The sequence below is a fragment of the Phocoena sinus genome, chromosome 8 (assembly GCF_008692025.1).
Source record: "Phocoena sinus isolate mPhoSin1 chromosome 8, mPhoSin1.pri, whole genome shotgun sequence".
NCBI classification, from domain to species: Eukaryota; Metazoa; Chordata; class Mammalia; order Artiodactyla; family Phocoenidae; genus Phocoena; species Phocoena sinus.
In genome coordinates this window covers 100,823,639-100,844,912 of record NC_045770.1, presented here as the reverse complement: position 1 = coordinate 100,844,912, position 21,274 = coordinate 100,823,639, and the positions used below count along the sequence as shown (strand labels likewise).

The window sequence follows — 21,274 nt, the reverse complement described above, 5'->3', positions numbered from 1 at the left end:
TGCTCTGCCAGCCCCTCCTCTGGGCCCGGTGCCCAGCATATGTCCACGCCACCCACAAAGCTGATAGCCTTATCAGGGTAGCCACCTGCCACGGGTGAGCCCTTATCCCCTCCACAGGGACTAACTCCCTGCGTGTCTCCACCCCGTCCACCCAGCCGCTGGGCCTCTCAGGAGCAGTCTGACATTTGGCCTGATGGGATGGGAAGAGCCCATGGTCTGGGAAACGGCCCTTCCCTGGCGGCGGTGAAGGACATGCCAGGTGGAGTGCAGGGTGAAGAGCCGGGCTTCAGCTGCTGCACCGGGTGCCCTCAAGCCAGTCCTTTCCCTCTGGCCTCAGCCTCACCTGTGAATGGAGGTTTGGTCCTGAGACCACTCAGGGCCTTGCACGTTAGGGTGTAATGCCTTTGGCAAGGGGTGGGGATCAGAAACCCACGATTCTGGGTTGGGCAAGAGCCTCAGCAGTCTGGGGACAGGAGGGGCGCTTGGACAGAGAGCAGGTATGGGTGTCCCCAGTTTCTTGCCCCAAAGGTAATACATCAGGGCAAGGTGGGGAGTTGGAGGGGGGGAGAAGTCACAGAAGATCCAGGTGCCCATCAACCTGGGCCAAGTGCCCATCAACCTGATGCCCTCAGAGCCACCACTCTCCTCCCCCTCCTGGGATCCTGGTTGTCACTGGTGATGGATGCTGGACTTACAGCCGGCAGGGGTACAGAGGTGTGTGTGTACTCTACCATCCTGCGAGTCAGGATGCGAGGCCCAGCCCAGGTAGGAGGCAGAACACAGGCACAGGTAAGAAGGATGAAAGGTCTGTTCCCCAATGTCTCCCAGATTTGAAGGCTTCTAGTGGGTGTCCAGGCAGGGCAAGGCCAAGGGCTCACAGTGTTGGGAGATGACAGCATCCTTGGAGCCCTGTAGCCCACTGCCTTCTCTGTACAAATGGGGAGACTTCAGCCTTCAAGGCTGGGGCGGGCAAAGGACTCACCCAAGGCCGCTCAGTGAGCCAGGGCTGGGTCTTTGCCTCTTGGCTCGAGGCTTCTGGAATCCTAGGTCCTACTCCACAGGCTGTGCCCACTGGGGAATCACACACACACCCTACCTGGATCAGCTGGCTGTCCCTGCCCGCTATACTGAGGTCATAGGCAAAGCAAGAGGGAGGGCAAGTGTCTACTCTGGAGCCTCCCCAGCCCTGCTGGGAGGAGGTGCAAGGCCAGGTGGGGAGCCTCTGGGATTCTGGCCCCCGTGAACCTCTTGGTTCTTCCCTGGCACAGCCAGCTTGACCTGCCAGCTGAGCCAGCCCAGAGCAGGGTCATCAGAGAGCAGTGTGGGAGCCACTGGGAGGTAAAAACTGTACGAGTGCCCCTGGCGCGTTCCTGTGGACTCTTTCCAGGCTTGGGGACTGAATGAGCCACTGCACGGGCACAGCGGCCACAAGACATCTTGTCCCCAGGGCTTTCCTCAGCCCCTTGAGACTCTTTGCCCCCAGCGCTCGGTACAGTGACCAGAAACGCGTAGAGGGGAATCCAGCAGAAGCCAGCTGATGTGGGCCTGTGGGCAGACAACTGCTCCCTAAAGGAGGAGGGGGATGGGGAATGAGGATGTCAGGAGGTGGCCTGTGCCAGCCCCCTGCTGCCCCCCGGAGACCTTCCGGAAAGCCTCACTCCGGTGGTGGTGGTTTTGCGGGAGCTGCCGAGAGTCCCCAGCCCCCAGGAAGAGGAAGGAGGGCTCATTTATTTGGGCCATTTGTCCAAAATTCCTGGCCTGGAGTGCACTGCAGGGAAGGGGAGAGGAAGTCCTCTCCCGAGCAAAGGCGTGGCGGGGAGAGGGGGCTGGGGAGGGGTGGACAGAGGGAAAGGGCTCCCAGTGCAACATGGGCCCCCTCCTCCACCCTCCGCCGACATCCCACCTGGCATCAGCATGCAGGACGCGGCCATCGCTGATCACGGAAGTGAGAATAAAATCACTTCATTTATTTCCAAAAATGTAGGGGTGGGGAAGCAACATGATAGAAATTAAGATCAGTTCCCTATGGATCCATTCTGCCCCAGGGGAGGGACAGCAGCTCTTCTGGCCAGTGTGTTCTCAGTGGGAGGGCCGCAGGCGGACCCTCGTTGCCATGGCAACCTGAAGGTCCATCACCAGCCAGGGCGGGTCCGTCCTGGCTGGCCAGCAGCTGGTTCCTGTCCCGCCCTCCCCTGGAGCTACATAATGGTTAGTGGGTTAATTTCCAAATGCAGCAGCTCTGGATCCTCCCAGGGGCACCAAGCTCCCCACCCTCCCCTCTCACTTTCCTGTCCCCTCAGCTGTCTGGCCTCCAGCCCCAACCCCTCCTTGTCCCACTAGGTCCCCCCCAAACCCCCGGCTCCTCAGGGTCACCTCCTCCGGGACTCCTTCCTTCTCTGCCTCCCAACACTCAGGGCCACCATGGCCTCAGTGAGTGAGCCCAGCTCAACCCACTGTGGGGCCTGGGGAGGCTGCGGGGGGCGGCTGGTAACAGGCAGACTGTCACATGGCCCAGTCCCATTGCCACCCCCGTCAGAATTCATCCTGTAGCAAAAGGTTAAAAAACCAGGAAAAGACATGACAGCATAGAAGACGGTGAAAGAGAGTGTCCACGCGGGCAGCCCCAACCTGGGAGGGGCTGGGATGAGCCCCCGGGCTCCAGTGCCCGCTTGCAGCCTGTGGGACCCAAGTCTGCACGGGCCAAGCAGCCAGGGACTGGCTGGCACTGCCTGGTAGGTAACGGAGCACTCTGGGGAAGGGTCTGATTGCTCCGGAATTTTAGGCCTCTCAACCAGGACAAACATCTGAACAGGGATGGGGGGACAGGGCTGAGCCTACAGGCTGGCTGACCCCTGACCTGGCCAATGCTTCTGCTAAGCCCATCTGTGGCACTGCCCCCTTGGACCCAAAGTCCCAGGCTCTGGAGCTGGGAAGCAGCAGGATGGAACTGCTCGAGCCCTGGGTCAGAGGGCTCCAGTGGGGCCAGGAGGACATTTCCTTGGGCCCTGAGGCCTGAGCTGGCTGCGCTACAGGCACAGGGAGACTGGCGTCAGGGCCCAGGGGCTGAAGACATCTGAAGAGAAGGTGGGACCTGCAGGGACGCCCCAAGTACCAATCCTGGCGGTGGGAAGGAGACCCAGGCACAAAGCACGCCGCCCCACATAGGGGCAGACGGTGGGCGGCCATCAGGGAGGGTGGAGCCAGGCTTGCAGGCTCAGGGAGCCGTCCTGCTGGCTAGGACCCAGCCCTGCAGACCTCAAGAGCATCTGAGGGAGAACAGAAAGCGGTGTGAGGCCTGGAGGCCAGGTGCAAGGGGGTGGGGGCCACAGGCTGCACCTGTGCACCTCTGGTCTGGCAGATGCTTAGGGGCAGAGGGTAATGGCCAGGCTGGAGCCACCTGGCTCTGCTCCTAGGTGGGGAGAGCCGGGCTGACCGGGCAGGCCCCAGGAGGGAGGGTGCTGGGGGAGGCGCAAAGGCAGCGAAACCAGAGAGCAAAACAGGAAAGACCGAACCCAGAGTCTGTGAGCCAGCAGGTACCACAGCCTCATGAGAGCCCGCTGAACCAAGTCCCACCCTTCCCTTTGGCCACCATCCCCACCTGGTCCCCCTTCCCCATGGGCACCCGGAGGGCTGCAGCTTCATTTGTGGAGGTAGGCGTCCAGCCACAGCTGCCCAGACTGCCTCAGGGACCTGGGAAGAGAGAGGGATAGGGACAGTCAGGGACCAGGGAGCCTCAGGAAGCGGGGGGCTGGGAGCATGGGTGCCTCCTCTCAGCTCTCAGCCAGGGGCCCGCGGGCCTGCTAGCTCAGGGCTCCCCGGGAGACCCCTGTGGAAGGACCAAGGGAAGGTCCTCATCCAACCCACACAGAGGCCAGGCAATTCCTAGCGACAGAGGGGCCGGCTGGGGGCTCCTCTTGTCACCCCGTCTTCACCATGGGTGGTCCCAGCTACATGCCTCTCAGTCTCCCCCCGTGCCCCACGGACCTCAAGGGGCGCCAGCACCCGTGCCCGCCAGCCCTTACCTGATGATGTCCTGCAGGGCCCGCAGCAGTGGCTTCTGCTGGTACTCAATGCCATGCTTGGCGCACAGGGACCTCACCAGCGGGGCGACCTTGTGCAGGTTGTGCCGGGGCATGGTGGGGAAGAGGCTGGGGAGAGTGCGGGGGGCCGGGCGTGAGGAAGCACCCACCTCCTCTCACAGCCCACTTGGAGGCTGGCCGGGCCCAGGGGACCCCGTCCATCTCTCCCTATGTGCCCACAGGGGCGGCTGGCATGTGGAGGGGGAGGGCTGGGCCTCGGGTTCCCTGGCAATAAAGGGACCAATCACCTGCCCTGCTAGGCTCACGGGATCAAGGAAGATGCCAAGCCACACGTGCAGGGGTGGGCGTCACTATACCATATGGCCCAGGGCAGGAGAACCCCTCTCCAGGCTTCGGGGGGGCACTGGGGTGGAGATACGCTCTAGGGTCGGTGGGGGGGCCTCACTGGGGAAGAGAGAGGTAGTCCCCAACTGCTGCCCTCTGTCGGGGAGGCTGGTAGCTACTTCCCTCCACTGTATGGCCTCCACCCTCCAGCCACTCCCACCTCCCCGCCCACGCCTGCGCTCACTGGTGCTCGATCTGGAAGTTGAGGTGGCCGCTGAACCAGTCATTGAAGAAGGACTGCTCCACGTTGCAGGTGGCTACCAGCTATCAGGGAGAAGGGGGATGAGTGGCCAAGAGCCAAAGCACAGAGGGCCCCGTCTCCTTCCCACGAGGCCCAGCCTTACCCAGGGGTCTCACCGCCCTGCCCAGATTCCCCACTGGTCCCTCCAAAAGCTCCCCGCCACTCTCTCTTGCCCAGCCCTGTTCCTCCCAGCGGAAGGACACAGGCAGCCCCAGGAAAGTGCAGGACGGCGCCGGGCCCACTGGGCAGCCACGTTCCCAGGAACCAAGGACATGGACCTCGGGTCCAGGCTCCGCAGGGCCCCGGTGGCCAGCTCTGGCCACCCTCACCTGGCTGCTGAACCAGTCACGGTAGGGCTCCTGGTCAATCTCCATGACGATGTGGTTCATCTGCGTGACCCACACAAACCAGTGGCTCTCCAGGAACCTGGAAGCGAGCTCGGCTCAGCACTGGAGCCCGGGGAATCGGTGGGAACAGAGCCTCCCTCCCGACCCCGCGCAGCCCAGGGCGGGTGGGGGCTGGAGTGAGTGCAGCCCCTGATGGGGGGCCGGGGCAGGAAGTGGGGACCTCTGAGCCTTTCCTCTTGGGGGCCTCGCATCAAAGCCCCCATCAGTGCCAGTGCTCGAGGGGCCCAGGGATTATTAACCAGCAAAGCGCAGGCACCTGATGAAGTTGAGGAAAATGATGGCTCCCAGGACACCATAGAAAGGGATGTAGGTGATGAAGAAACGGGCATAGTAGCTGATGGCCCAGGCCAAGTCCTGCGGAGAGAAACAGTTAGGTATGGGAGTGTCCCGCCCGCCCCCCGGTACGGCTTCCCGACCACAGGTGTGTGTACACAGCACCTCCCTCTCACTGCTGGGCCAAGGGGGCCAAGGAAGTTCAACAGGCCTCCGTGAAACTGGGCACCAGGCCCGCTGAGGACGCGACGCCTGCCGGTGCAGGCTGTGCACGACTGTCTTTATGTCTAGGGAAATGCTGAGTGTTTTAGCAACAGGAAGGGGGCTGCAAGCTCTGCATTTAGGGAAATAAACAGGGATGGGGACCAGCAGATGCCGGCCCTGGGGAGGGGCCGGGGGTCAGCAGCTCGTTCATGGTCCTGGGGATTCTTTTTTTTTTTTTGGTCCTGGGGATTCTGAAGGTGCGTTACCATCTGCGCGCACCCCTGACACCTGCAGGTTCACAAACTGCTCATCCACCTGGGTCTCCTTCCCGGACAGTCACTCCAGCACAACAAAGGCCAGGGACACCATCCATCGCCCGCCTCTGGGCCCTCCCAGCAACCTCTGACACTGCTGGCCCTCTTCGCACACCTGATTCTCCTCCTGGCCCCTCTTCCTCTCAGCTCTCCTCCCTTCCTGGGCAAGCACCTCCCGCAGCTGCCCCAATGGCTCCATAACCATGGCAACCAGAGAGACCATCTTAGCTCCAAGCAGACTCTATCTTTCCCTGCTAAGCCCTCCCATCCCACCCAGATCAGCCCACAGGGATTGGGGGCCACTCTCTTCTCAGCCACCCTGACCCAGCCTGTTCCCACCTCAGGGCCTTTGCACTGGCTGTTTCCTCTCCCTCATCACTTCTCCCAGACACTCGGCAGGGTAGTGATGAGAGCAGAGGCTCCTGGTCAGGCTTCTGGCCATTAATTAGCGCTCCACCCTACTCTGTGTAGCCGTAAGTAACTTTCTGAGCTGTGCCTCAGTTCCTCCATCTGCAGGATGGGAAGAGAACACCCCCACACACCCTGAGATTCTACATGGCTTGAAGGTGTTGCCACAATAAGCACAGCCCACAAGTCTGAGCTCTAAAGACTCCAATCTGGTCTCTGCACCACTTTGCTACCACAGAGACTTTCCTGACATGCAAGCTGGACCACGCCACTGCGATCCTCAAAGCCATCACGGGCCTCCTTCCCTGCCGGGGGACAAAGGATAAAATCCAGCCCTTTAGTAGGCCGCACGGCCCTCACATGCCTGCCCACCGACCTGGCCTCATCCGCAGCCCGTCTCCCACAGCCAGGCTGTGCTGCAGTGTCTGTGTCTGGCTGCATCCACCTGGAAGCTCCTCCCCTTGTCTGCTCAGCAAACTCATCCTTCAGACGAGCTCTGTTCAGTTAAGCTCCACAAACACTCAGTAAATGCCCTCTCTGTGTCAGGGACCGAGTGAGGTGCTGGGGGCAAAAGGAAGTCCTTCAGAGCCCCTCGTCTGGAAGGACAGACTTATACAGAGATCCCTTCAACATCATATGGAAGGGGACACATAGTTACAGGGGTGATGGGAGTGTGGCGTGACGTCCCGACCCGATCCTGATTTAGGAAAGGCCTCCGTCAGGAGGTGGTGCCCACGCTGGGCTGGGATACGCTGGACGTCAGCTAAGCAAAGAACAGTAGGATGGATGTTTGCAGAATGATGCCAATACAAAGAAAAGCCCAGAGAAAAGACCGGGCGAGGGCTGTGTTTGCATACAGATTATATGCTCCATATACCCCAGCCCAAGCGCTCGAGGTGGAGGCGGGAGACCAAGGCCAGGTCACGTCCGCCTGGGGGGGGCTGGCCTCTACCTTGCCGGCAACGAAGACCCACTGAGAGCTTTAAACAACAAGAACGTGGTCCCATCTGGACCTTAAACTGGATCCCTGCCAACTGGAGGTGGGGAGATTCGGTTATTCCCGTAGCTCAGGAATGAAATGACAGAGGCCCAAACCAGGACCCACGGCACTGAGGAGGAGATAACAGATTCCAGAAATATTTAAGAGGCAGGGACAGCTCCACCTGGGGACTGCTTGGTCATGAGGAATCTGGGCTGGTCCCTGGTGTGGGTGCCATCAGCTGGGGTAGAAAGGGGTTGGGGGGAGCGGCTGGGGAGGGGATTCGAAGGGCCAGCGGTGGGCGGAGGGCAAGACCTCAGGACCGAGGTGGTCTAAACATTCATTTTAATTCCTTGTTTGTGTACACGCAGTGCAGTAGTATGTACATATATATTAACGGAGGTGTGTGCTTACGTATTGTTGTGCTGGGCGATACATGACTATGGGACCACTGGTTTCACAGGTAAGGGATGAAGGAGATGCAGGGAAACAGAGGTGGAGGAGAACCAGCAGAGGCGGCACTTGGAAGCTGACAGGGAGAATTTTAAGAAGGAGCCGTAAGTGGTATCGGATACATCGGACCTCCAGGAAGTTGAGGCCTGGGAAACATCCCCAGGATGTAACCACTGGCCATGCTGGCTGGCATTTGGGGCTGGATAATTCTCAGCTCTGGGGGGCTGTCGTGGGCATGGTAGGATGCCCACTAGAGGCCAACAGCTCTCCACCTCCCCCGAGTTGTGACAACAATCAGAAATGTCTCCCAGGACTTCCCTGGTGGTCCAGTGGTTAAGACTCCGAGCTTCCACTACAGAGGGCACGGGTTCGATCCCTGGTCAGGGAGCTAAGATCCCGCATGCCGCATGGCGCGGCCAAAAAAAAAAAGTCTCCCAGATGTTGCCAAGTGGCTCAGTAGAACTGTCCCTGTTGAGGACCACTGCCCCAGGTCACAGCCGCGCTTGGCACCTAAGCTCACTGTTACCATGAATCAGAAAACCACAGCGCAGGGCATGCCTCTGCCCCTGTGGGCCCCTGAGGGGAGTGCTGGGTCTGGCGCCATGCCTGGCCGCAGTCAGCTACAGTTTTGTACTAGAAACCCAAGCTTGAACCCTACTCCCCAGCGGGAGAGCCCTGCCCTGAGGGGCCCGATCAAATGTCCCTGGCTGGGCCACCTGAGCCGGTTCGGGTACAAAGTCTGATTCCCTTTCCCGCTGTCCCTATGTAATGTTTTGTTCCTTAGGGAACAAACACAGTTTAAAAAATAAAAAAAGGATTAAATATTCATGTCAGGAGTCATTTGCCATGAAAGCAGATTCAAGTGCCCCCGGCGGCAGCAGCACGGTCCCTTTCTGCTGTGACCCCTTCCAGGGCCCAGGTGAGCTCGGGTGCAGGAGATCTGGATTCCAATTTCCATCACTTAACTGATCCAGAAACTCCTTCCCTCTGGCCTGTACCTGCCGTGCTGGCAAAACAGGGTTAGATGACACGACATAGGGGGCAGTGCTTAACCGTTCCCGGAACACAGCGGGTACGGATAAAAGAGCGTGTCTTAGAAGAGTGTAGTACAGGTTTTACCAGCACGGGGCTGGCAGAGACCTCAGAATCCCACCTCCTCCCCAAACGGCCCCACCTGCTCCCGAGTCCCAGGCCTGGCCCTCTTAGCAGAATCAGCAGGCACCTTTGCCAATAACGCCAAGGAGAGAACGTAAGACAAAGTACTTTGAAGCGCTTCAATTGCTGTACAAACATGGGACAGTGGTGGCTGGGGTGTGGGGACAGGATCCAGGCCGTGGCATCGGGAGGTCTGGGTTCTAGTGCCTGACCCACCCCTCGGTGTCACCTTGGGCAAGTCCCAAACTCTCAGAGTTTCAAAATCTTCATTTATGAAACTAGGTGTTTTAAAAAAGACCAGCAACACTGACTCAGTGACTATCCGCTTGGTGCCGAGGGCAGGGGCCCTGTCCCCGCCCCAGGGAACCTTGCTCTGCAAAAAGCAGTCTCTGCCGAGGGTCACTGCTTCACCCAGGGCACCCATCGCGGGCACACCGTCCTCTCCCACAGAACCACGCCTGCACATCTACATCAAGCCACGGACCTCTGTGCACCACGCCACACGGCCCTCTCCAGGGCCCCTTTCTCTCTCTGGAGTTCTGGGCTGGATCACGTCCCCTAAAATGAGTTATGTTGAGGTCTGAATCCCCAGGACCTCACAGCGGGACCTTATTGGGACATAGGATCCTTGCAGATGTAATTAGTGGAAATGAGGTCATTAGGGCGGGCCCTAATCCACTAGGATTAGTGTCCTTATACAAAGGGGGAAACCTGACACAGATACAGACACACACAGAGGAAAGATGAGGGACACAGGGACAAGATGATGGTCATTCACAAGTCAGGGAGAGAGGCCTGGACTAGATCCTTCCTCAGAGCCCTCAGAAGGACCAACCCTGCAGACACCTTGATCTCGGACTCTAGCCTCCAGAACTGTGAGACAATGCAATTCTGTCGTTTAGCAGAAATGCCACTCTGTTTGTAGCACTTTCTCGTGCAGCTGTAGCAAACTAAGTGCCCGGCGGCTCTCCATTTACCAACCAGAGTGCAGTGTGACCCGGTCCACCGGGTCTTAGGGGCCGCACGGGGACACAGGAGGGCGATGGCTGGAGCAGAGCCTTGGATGGGTGGGCTCATACGTTGCCTTCAGGAACTTTCTGAAGAGCTCTGCCAAGACCGTGGCTCTCCCAGTGGGTGCCCTGGGTGGGGGGATCTTTAGGGTTGGGGTGCTATGGCCTCCCTGGCTCCTGGCAGCCTCAGAGCTGGTCCCTTCCTGAGGGTGACAAGGCAGCCACCCCAGGAGGAGATGCCAGGGGCCCTGCAGGCCCCCAGGGTCCACTCGCCTCAGTCGCCCTCCTCCCCACACTCCCGGGCCCCCTGGACTCACCACCCAGTCTCTGTGAACGATCATGGACGTGATGATCTGGTACTGGAAGTATAAGGGGATGAGCAGCGGTGGCCCAACTGCAGGAGAGAGAGGAGAGGCACTTAGAGGGCCTGTCTCACCCGGGTGGGCCTGGAAGATGGGAAGGAGCTGGGGGTAGAAGCCGGAATGTGGTGCCAGCTCTGCAGCTCCCGGGCAGAGGCGGCCAGGGCCCCGGTACCTGAGGAGGGGGCTGGGAGCAGACAGCACCTGCCGGCACCCCGCCCAGCGATTGTGAGTGTGGGACCCTGGGCAGGTGTCTGGGCCCATGTCCCTTCTGTATCATGGGCCATGTGGGGTTTGCCTGGGATGGCTGCTGTGGTCCCTTCTCCTCTCACGGGTCTGGTGTCTCTTTCTGGGTCTGGAAGGTTGTCAGGTGGGAGGGGAGACAGAGGGCCACACTGGGGTGAGAAGCGGGTCCGGGTGTGGTTGCGGGGTGCCCCAGCACTCACTCAGAAAGAAGTACTCATGCTGGTGGTTGTAAGGCAGGTATTTCAGCTTCTTCTTGCCGTACTGAGGAGAGAAGAGACCGTGAGCCCCCAGCACCCCTCAGGCTCCAGCCTCCCGTGCTCTCCTCCACTTGCTCTGCAGCACTGTTCCTTCCTCCTGCCCAGGGGGCTTCTGTCCTCTGCACCCTGGGCTCCCAAGGCTGGGCCCCTGTGGGCTCCCGGCCACTCCGGCCAACACTTCCTCAGCCCTCGCTGGGCGTGCCGATCCCAAGCTGCATCCCATGCTGGCCTCAGCTCACGCGCTCCTCTACGAGCGGTGCTTCCAAAGCTGAAGCTCTGGGTCAAATCACTGCCCGAGGCCAGAGGAGAAGTGGGCTGGCTGGGATCTGAACCCAAGAAAGTGGACGCAGAGCCCATGCGACAGGCACTAAATAAACTTTGAGTGAATGCACAACTCAGCAGTGCAGGTGGGGGGCACAGACACCCAGAGGGAGCTCCTTGGCCAGTTTCCACCCCTTTGGGAGACAGAAAAGCTCCTGGGTCCCCCTGAGAAGCTCCCTGGAGCCCGCAGTGGGCAGGAGAACTCAGGTAAGGGCCTGGGGAATTGTTAACAGTCACCTGGCCAGGCGCATCTACCTTCTCGGAGCCTCCTGCAATTCCCAGGCTGAGACTTTTCACTTGAGGATGCCGGCGGGCCAGAGGAGGTCACCACGTGGACCACGTGGACTCTTCAGGCCACACCTGGTCACCTGGTCCTACCCAGGGCACCCTGACACCCAGACATTCGAGTGAGATGGGCCGGGAGGGCTGGCTGGGGCGTGGGCATCCTCACTATACAAACTGGCTCAGGCCACACTGAGCAGGAACCCGGGTGAGGGGACCCACGGCCCCACAGGGCCCCTGCAGCTCCTTAATTCAAGGCCCACCCCCACAGGGACCAGCCCACCTGGCCCTTAGGGGACTGAGACCAAAAGATGCTGCTCGAAGAGGGGCACCTGCGATGCTGGGTCTGTGTGGGGAGCCTGGGCTTCGACTCTGCCTCTCACCTGCGCTGAGACACCGCACAGGTCGCGGAGCCCGCCTGAGCCCTGTTTGGCATCCAAATCACTGGTTGTCAAGAGGAGCCAATGAGAACAAGGGCGTAAATGCCAGGGGCTGACCCCTGGGACACAGCTCCTCAGCCCCGCTTCCCCCAACCCCACCCCCGGCTCCTCAGGTTGGCGCCGCTCTCATCCAATCATGTCCACTGCTGCTTCTTTCAGCTGGGAGATCAAAGCATGATATGGATGGCGAAACCCTGGACGTCCTCTAGGCCTGTGCTCCTGTTCTTGAGGTGAGAACACAAGAGGGGAGGGATTGCCAAAATCACAGGGAGAGCCCACGGACAGAGGGGCCCCGGTGGGAGCAAAGCCAAGCCTGTCCCCAGGACGTGCATCTTGGCACAGAGGCCATGGCCGTGGCCCACCCAGCTGAAGCACCACCAGAATCAACCCCTTTGTTCCGTGTGGCCCCCTGTGCCTTGGCAGGGGTCTCACCCATCCCCAGAATGCACGTCCTTTGCACGAAGGCTGTCAGTGAGATTGCGGCTGGCCTTGGAGAGGTCCCAGCCGGGGGACACCAGACACAGTTCTGGACAACTTTCCAGAGGAGGGAGGGATTAGAGGCGCCTCCTGAGTGGCCGGTCTGGTGGTCTGAGTTCTGGGGAGCATGGGGCCCATAGAACAGGCCCCCAGGTCTTGCTGTAACCTCCTCCCAGAAGCCAGGAACCAGGCCCAGACTGTCTGCAGGCTTCTCCAGCCCTCCTACATCTCTGCCCCACAGGTCAACCCAGGGGACAGCCCCAGGCCCAGAAGACCCTGGGGCTGGTCCAGCTCTACTCGGGGAGCGAGCACTGAAGGCAGCGCAGGCTGTGGCGCAGGGACCCCACAGAAAGTCTCAGGGGTGGGCGCAGCTGGGGAGTTGGTTTGAAGCTGCATTTGCACAGCAAGACCCTACTTGCACTGACCCACGGTGCCCTGTAGGGGGTGACAGATTACACGGGGCTGATGCTCCCCAGCTGCCCCTGGCCACTTAGCACTGCAGGCTCCCACGTGTGTCCCCTCAATGTCCCAGACTGTCGTGCGGGAGCTGCCGAGTCCCTGCCCCCAGGCAGCGGCAGGCCTCCTCTGTCCACCGCTGGGGGCCCCCAGCCTTAGAGAGGCGGGGGCTCAAGATTTGGAAACAACCTGTTATTTGAGCAAATTGCTTTGCTGTCCCCGCGCCCTCCCACCCCGTGAGCTTTGGGCTCCTTATTTGTCAAGTGGAGGTATGATGGGTACTTCTTAATACTTCTTAGGGCTGTCGAGGGCCCGTTGGTGATGGGGCTGTGAAAGCACTTCAGGACTGTGGGGGAAGGCCAGTCACGGTTACACGTGCGCCCGTGTGTGGTAACGTGCGAAATGTCACGGGACGCCTGTTCCCGTCTTGATGACCTCAGTTAGAGGAACTGCAAGGTCGCCTGTCAGGGTAAGGCTGATCCAGGGCACTAGCTTTCCTCCGAAAACCAGCCAAGCACAGCTGTGGTTTGGTGATGCCAGGCCCGGCCTGGGGCCAACCTTCTGGTTTCTTGACTTTCACACGCTCAGTTCTTTGCAACACTCAGTTGTATGTCATGGGCACAGGGAAGGGATGGGGAGAGCTGTTTCAGAATGTACCAAGCTAGGAGGAGGGGCTCCTGGCTTCTTAATTCATCAGGAAGCTGGAGGGATCCAACAAACACAGGCCTCTAGTGTCCAGCAGGTGGTGGCCCCAGGCAGGGTCCCACAGGACCCGGAAACCATGGCTGGGAGCCAGGCAGCCTGGGTTTGGATGGTGGCACTGCTTTTCTAGCTGTAGCCTTGAGCAAGTTATTTCACTCTCTCAGCCTTAGCTGTTCCATCTATAAAATGGGTTTGATGAGGGCTCCTGCCTCACGGTTAAGCAAGGATTAAGTGACGCCCCACGTGCAGCGCTTGGCACGGTGCTAGGCCCGGGGACTCAGTAAGAGTCAACCTTCCTCCCCAGTGGGGACCACAGGCCTGGAGGACTCACATGCCTCTGCCCTCCAGAACAGTCCTTATCACACACAGGGAGAAAGCTCGGGTCGTGAGGCCATCACAGGGGAGTTGCAGGAAGATAGGGGGTGCTTCCACTCGAGCTGCGGGCGAGGATCCGGGTGGCTTGTCGTGTCCAGACCCCAGGGAGTGGCGGCACGTGCAGATCCTGCTTTGACACGTCCTCAAGCCGAGGCTGAAGGGAGCACAGGCCCGAGGCAGAGGGAGGTGGAGTACGGCCAGCCCTGGCAGCCTGTCCTCCCGGAGGCCCACAACCCTGGGCCCCGGCCAGCTGACCCTCCTGTGCTCAGCCTCTGGAAGGACCACAAGGCCAGGCTTGGATTATGGGCTGAGGGGGTGCCAGGGGCATGTGCAGGGGACTTTTCAGCATTGGAACAAAAAATATCTGAGGATGGGCTTCCCTGGTGGCGCAGTGGTTGAGAGTCCGCCTGCCGATGCAGGAGACACAGGTTCGGGCCCTGGTCCGGGAAGATCCCACATGCCGTGGAGCGGCTGGGCCCGTGAGCCATGGCCGCTGAGCCTGCGCGTCCGGAGCCTGTGCTCCGCAGCGGGAGAGGCCACAACAGTGAGAGGCCCACGTATCGCAAAAAAAAAAAAAAAAAAGTCTGAGGAATGACCAGGCCCTTCCTTGTCTGTCAGGGGAAGGGGGAGGGGAGCAGTTGCAAAGCCCTGCCCAGACTCACACACAGAAATGAGGAACATGGCCATGGCAGGCATGCAAGGTGGCAAGACTCCAGCCCGAGGGCCCTGAGAGGAGGGCCACAGGTGCTCCAAGGGAATATTTGGCCTGTTCAAGAAGGAAGCCTAGAGGGTCAGCTGCAGACAGGCCGTGGGGCAGGGAGAGCCTCCCTGATGGGCGAGAAAAGCAGGATCTCAGGCAGGGAGGCAGAAACATCCCCAGCTTCTGAGAGCCCATTTACAGAGCTACAGGGCTAAGGGCCTCCTCGTTCCCCATCATGATATGGAAAAAAAAAAAAAAAAAGTGGGTGGTGGAGGGGCAGGATGAGCAAAACAAGACCGTCCTTGACATCACCATGAATTCTGTTCTGACGTTCCAGTGATGCCATAAAACCCAAGCCAGAAATAAGAGTGTAGAGCGATTAGAAAGAGTCTAAATTTTCATTATTTTCAGGGATGTGACTGTCTACCCGGGAAATTCAAAAAAATCAACTGAAAAACAACTAGAATCACAAGCAGACATAAGTGGACACTAGCTGGACATAAGATAACTAGCCAGACATCAACAGGTTTCCTGAATACTGGAGAAACCCCTATCATAATGACAAAAAATGGAAGTTACCTAGGATTTACTTGAAAAAAAAAAACCATCCACAAGACATATAAAGAAAAGGACTTCCCTGGTGGCGCAGTGGTTAAGAATCCGCCTGCCGATGCAGGGAACACGGGTTCAAGCCCTGGTCCGGAAGATCCCGCATGCCGCGGAGCAACTAAGCCCCGTGCGCCACAACTACTGAGCCTGCGTGCCACAACTACTGAGCCCACGTGCCACAACTACTGAAGCTGCGCGCCTAGAGCCTGTGCTCCACAGCAAGAGAAGGCACCGCAATGAGAAGTCCGCGCGTGGCAATGAAGAGTAGCCCCCGCACGACGCAACTGGAGAAAGCCCGCATGCAGCAACAAAGACCCAGCACAGCCAACAATAAATAAATAAATAAAAATAATTTTTTTTAAAAAAGGAAAACCTTTCTAAGAGATATAAAAAGGAGACTCAAGCATAAATGGAGAAAGATGTCTCATTTCTGGATGGAAAGGTTGAATGTAAAGATGTAAATTCTTTCCAGGAGGGAAGTCGGCCCACGACAAGCTTGCAGTGAGCTCTAAGGAGCCATCATGGACGGATCGGCACGGATCGGCATGACGCCCAAGTCACCCAGACAGCGTCCCGTGCTGACACTCAGCCCAGACCAGGTGCTGGGGTTCAGGAGAGGATACCCTCCCACTCAGAAGGGGTGGCGTGACCCGGTAAGGGGGAACCAGGAAAACTGGCTGACTCCTGAGAATTATGAAGGTTGACCAGCGGTCTTAGCCAAGTCCCATTTGGCAAAAGTCAAGCATTCAAAAGTGATACCAGGGGACTTCCCTGGCGGTCTAGCGGTTAAGACTCCATGCTTCCACTGCAGGGGGCATGGGTTCCATCCCTGGTCGGGGAAGTAAGACCCCACATGCTACAGTGCAGACAAAAAGAAAGAAAGAAAGAAAAAAAAAAAAAAAGAGGTCCAGGGAACCAGGCTCTGATGGGGGCTCCACCGCTTCTCGTCCACAGCCAGACCCTCTCCACCTGCAGATCCCTCTCGACCCCGTAGAACTCTCCCCTTCCCTGGGTGCAGATCCCTGCCGTCAGCACTCCCTCAACTCCTAACACCCTCAACAGAGCTGCTGGTTTGAAGTCTCCCGCTACCCCCTAGAGGGTAACATGCCCATCTGAGGGCACGTCTTGGCTCCTTCACTGGGCTGGGAGTATCCTAGGAAGAGGGACAATGGCCAGTTCCGAACCTCCAACTCCTAGCACAGGCCGACACAAAGCAGCTTATTCATTCAACAAACATACGTTGAAGGCCTACTATGCACAGGCCCTGGGGACCCAATGGAGAGCAAACCATATTACTTTTTGATTATTTATATATATTTTCCAGGACTCTAATTCTCTCTTTAGCCCTGTCTAATCTATTTAACCCATTGTTTTGGAGATATATATCTCTATCTACACTTCATTTGGTCATTCAAATATCTGTTTGGTTCTCTTTGATAATCACTTGTTGTTTATTTATCTTAAGTTCATACATAACCTTTCTATAATGTACATAGGACCTGAGTATCTGGGGTTCTATAGCATCTAAATCTGTTATATGTTGTTTCTTCTGATTCTCACTTCTGTGCTGTGCTTCTGATTGGGAGCTCATTGCTTGACATTAGCCTGTGGGAATCTTCATACCTATCTTTGGAGACTTTCCTCCAAAGAGGATTTGCATCTGCTTCTGCCAGGAGCCAGAGGGTGCCACCAGCATGGAACACTTCAGTCCTCCTTGAGGGCCCTGGCTTCATGTAGTTGCCCAAGATCCAGCTCCCCCACCCCCTCCTGGCCAACCTCCCAGCTTCATTCTAACTTTTCTTTTGGAGGCAGGAAGTGGGTTTTGGAGATCTTGGAAAACAACAGGGCCTCAAGGAATCATGGCCTCTCTTTGCGGGATATTCTTTTTCTGTAGCAAGAAGGTTCCTCACTGCTCTAAGTCCACCATATGAGAAGAAGGAGAAATTCTCCAATCCAGGGACTTCCCTGGCCGTCTGGCAGTTAAGACTCCATGCTTCCACTGCAGGGGACATGGGTTCGATCCCCAGTCAAGGAACTAAGATCCCACATGCCACGTGGTGCGGCCAAAAAATTTTAAAAATTTAAAGTTATAAATAAATAAATAAAGTGAAACCAGGGACTTCCCTGGTGGTCCAGTGGTTAGGACTCCACGCTTCCACTGTGGGGGGCACGGGTTTGATCCCTGGTCAGGGGATTAAGATCCCGCACGTCATACGGCCAAAAAAAAAAAAAAAAAGTGAAACCATAAAACACTGAAAATATATGAAGGACTTTCTAAGCATAAAAGAAAGGTCCCTTCCAGGCAGCATGGTCCTGTGGACACCAGGGTATGGCTCAACCAGGAACCCAGAAACAGCTGGCCTTTCCCCCGAGTATGTGAGAGAAAGGATTCATGGAGCACCGTGGCCGTGGCCATGGTCTTTCAAGGCCACTGGCAACTGGATGGCCAGATCCCCAAATCCTCCCACCGCACCCCCTCCCCAGAAGTCGGCATTCGAGAGGCGTCTAGGGAGAGATGTTGGAAGAAGTTTCGCTGGCCACCACACAGAGAGGAGAGACGCCTTGTTGCCAGCATCACTGGTGAGACTAGATTTCGTTTTCAGGGACACAGAGAGCATTTGTCAAGCCAGTCAACAGCTCTACAGCATGAAGCCTCACCCAGAAAGGGAAGCCTTTGTCTTCTTATCAGATGGACCCAGGTTAATCAGTGCTACTATCTAGACACCTCAAATCAAAGCGAGCAAACTCTTTCCTAGAAGGAAAACGTAAGCATGTATTTGGCAGAGAATAAAATCCTTGCCCAGCCAGAGAGCCTCCACGCTTCCAAAGTACTGAATTTTGGCTAATTTCCTCTGAATTGACAACGTCACAGAAAACCCACGTTTCTGCTCAGATATTCTGTCAGATAGATGTGAAACCGGAGAGGGGGGTACCAAGCAGGATTGAGGGGACAGGCTCTCTTCTCCCCCTGTTCCAATCCTTGGAATACGACCAACTAAAGACACTGCTCCTTACTGAGGGTAAACATGCCTCTCTTGGCAAACGCTTATTGGGCCCCTACTCTGCGTGTCACACTTAAGATCTACATAAAAGCAACAAGGATCTTCTAAACTTTAGTTTACATCACCAATTTATTTCTGAAAAGTAAAGCATATGTAGATTTTTTTTAGAGGCTGTCACATAGAGGCTCTACTTTTTACAGAATGTTAAATGAGGACAGTCTTTAAATTCTTTAAATGCATTGGGGGGGGCCTTTATTCAAAGACTTAGCAACACCAATTTTTCCTGTCATAAAATAGTGTGGGTTACATTATGGTATAGAAATACGACAGAGCACTTGGACAGCCCCAGGTGGAGGCCCATACACTTCTGACTCCAGCAAGGAAGTGTACGTTTGGTGAGGCAGCAAGTTGCAGAAAAATTGTTTAAGTTTTAATTTTTGTTTTTTAAAAAAGATATGTGTGTGTGTCTACACACGTAGAAAATATCTGGAAGGATTTTGTAGTATGTTGTCAACAGTGGTCACCCTCAGGGGCATGACACTAGAGGCAAAGGGGGGATGGTAGAGATAATAGGAGACTCACTTCTTAGTTTGGTCTATTTCTGTTATTATTTAAATGCTTGTAACAGGTATGTTCTATATTTATAATAATAATAATTTAAAAAAACTAATGTAAAAGCAAGGCAGTGTGATGGAGTGGAAGGAAATGGCCTAGTTGTCAGATCTGGGGCCTCATCCTAGACTGGCCAAAAAATGATGTGACCCTGAACACACACCCTCCTCCTGCCAAGCCTCGCTTGGCATCTGTGGTGAAGCAGGTGGGACCAGACCCCGTTGAGGTCCCTCCCAGCATCGGGGACTGTGACCCTCCACGTAGGGTTTCCTGGAGCTGGTCTTCGGGGACCAGGCTTGAGCTCTGGAATTGTGCCTTCCTGCTAAACTGGAAGGAACAAGCCAGGAAATGCTCTTCCCCGGCCCACGGGAGGTGGGGAGGCATCTACCACTCTGATAAGGAGCTGCATCCATTATTTACACGGGACGCCATCCCACAGACATTTCAGCTTGAATAATTCAGGGTGTCCAGGAAAGGTTTTCGTGTAAACATCAGACACTCTCCACCCTACGGGATTCCTCCCCTGATCCCTGCGCAGGCCAGACACTCCCCATGGCCACTTGGTCCCCTTCATCGTACCTCGATGGGCTGCCATTTACCCAGGACAAACACATGCAGCATGTTCACATCCGGGTCCTTGTGGAAGATGTTGGGCTTGGCGTGGTGCTGGAAGTGGCGATGGTTCCACCAGTTGGCAGAAGCACCCTGTCGGGGGAGGAATAGGGGGTGAGCAGTGCAGTCCTCGGTGCGCAGGAAGGGGATCCACGACAGGCCCAACTCAGGACCAGTTCCCAGCAGGTCCAATACTCAGGGCTGACTTCTCCATTATACACAGGGCCTCGGGCCCCTGAGAGTCAGAATGCAGCCCTGCCGGTGCTGAGGAGTCCAGAGTGCTTCCATATGGAGCCAGGTCACTCCCCGCCTCCAGACCTATTTCCCTGATCATAAGACGGTGCTGGGGATGGACGGAGAGGCACGTGCGTGAGGTTCCACCTCCCTCATCCTCTGCTGGTCTCCTGTTGGCGTGTGTTGCGAAGAGGGGAACCTTCTGTTTTGGGAACAGTAAGAAGTGGTCCCTACCATATGACCCAGCACTCTGCCCCTACGTGTGTACCCAAGAGAAATGAAAACAGAGCCACACAAAGACTTGTACACGAACGTTCCAGCAGCATTATTTAAAATAACCAAAAAGCGGAAACAACCCAAAGGTCCATCAACTGATGAATGGATAAATACAATATGGCAGATCCGTACAATGGAATACATTTGGCCATGCCATAAAAAAGTGTGAAATACTGACACGTGCTACAACGTGGGTGAACCTGGAAAACACGATGCTAAGCGATAGAAGCCAGACACAAAGGATTCCATTGATACGAAATGTCCAGCACAGGGAAATCCACAGACAGAAAGAAGAGTGGTTACCTAGCGCTAGGGTTGGGATGAGGGGGTTGGGAGGTGATGGCTAAGTGGTGTGGGGTTTCTTTTGGGGGTGATCAAGATGTTCCAAAACTGGTTGCACACATTTGGTTTGTACACTTTATTTTTGCCTTGCCTCGCAGCATGTGGGATCTCAGTTCCCTGACCAGAGATGGAACCCACGCCCCCTGCAGTGGAAGTGCAGAGTTTTAACCACCGGACTGCCAGGAATTCCCTGGTTCGTACACTTTAAATGCGCAAATTGTATAGCATGTGAATTAAATCAAGAAAGCTTTTTTTAAAAAAAAAACAAAAATGAACACAAGTGGTCCCTGCTCTCAGATGGCCCACAGAGTAGCTGGCAAGAGACAGCCCAGCAGCCAGACATGCCACTGCACTGAGAGGTGACAGCTGAGTCACACCACGCCCAGAAGGCTTGGCGGAGCTTCATAAGCAATCACCAACAGAGCTTCCTGGTTCTAACGGGTAAATATAAAATTATGATTCTAGGGACTTCCCTGGCAGTCCAGTGGTTAGGACTCTGAGCTTTCACTACCAAGGGCCTGGGTTCAATCCCTGGTCGGGGAACTAAGATCCCTCAAGCTGTGCGGCACGGCCAATAATTAATAATAATAAAATTACAATTCTAGCAGACAAGAAGCTTTGCATGAGTATTTCTTTCAAGGCCACAAATTTCTGTCTCACCAGCTCCAGCTCCGGGCACATTCTGAAGGCATATGTCCCTCTGCAAAGTCACCCAGTGATGCAAAGAAGGAAACAAGACTCCTCTGACTCTTCAGCATGAGGACTTCACTGTTGCTGGATCAATCAATGCTTTGGCCAAGGGTCTGGCCATCTATAAAAAGGCCTAACTGCGAAAATAAATATTTTACTTGGAAGACGTTTTGGTACAAACATAGTCTCTGGACCCTAACGGACATGGGCGGGAACAGCTCTGAGCAGCTGTGGCCTTTGCAGTGACCTCAGGCCCCTGTAAGCAGGAGGGCCTCAAAACCCAACAGGGCAAAAAAAAAAAAGTCAGCGAATGAGAACTTAGAGGATTAAGAAATCAGATGACACATTGGCCTTTCTAGACAAAAGGAACCAAATTCCTGCGAAGAGCGCAAGGGAGTCCCTGGCGCAAAGAAA

General features: G+C 56.4%; 1 protein-coding gene across 2 annotated transcripts in view; it reads right to left on the bottom strand.

The window, feature by feature from the left end:
* Positions 1 to 1,930: 1,930 nt before the first annotated feature.
* Positions 1,931 to 21,274, bottom strand: part of FADS2 (fatty acid desaturase 2) — a 35,361-nt gene continuing 16,017 nt past the window's right edge. For both annotated transcript variants that reach the window (XM_032640288.1, XM_032640289.1), the window contains 8 exons: positions 19,286 to 19,411; positions 10,674 to 10,734; positions 10,186 to 10,262; positions 5,329 to 5,426; positions 4,995 to 5,091; positions 4,609 to 4,688; positions 4,023 to 4,148; positions 1,931 to 3,690 (listed from right to left, as the gene is read on the bottom strand). In XM_032640288.1, the coding sequence (XP_032496179.1) occupies positions 3,639 to 3,690; positions 4,023 to 4,148; positions 4,609 to 4,688; positions 4,995 to 5,091; positions 5,329 to 5,426; positions 10,186 to 10,262; positions 10,674 to 10,734; positions 19,286 to 19,411 (717 nt within the window). In that variant the 3' untranslated portion in view covers positions 1,931 to 3,638. The remainder of the gene's footprint in view (positions 3,691 to 4,022; positions 4,149 to 4,608; positions 4,689 to 4,994; positions 5,092 to 5,328; positions 5,427 to 10,185; positions 10,263 to 10,673; positions 10,735 to 19,285; positions 19,412 to 21,274) is intronic.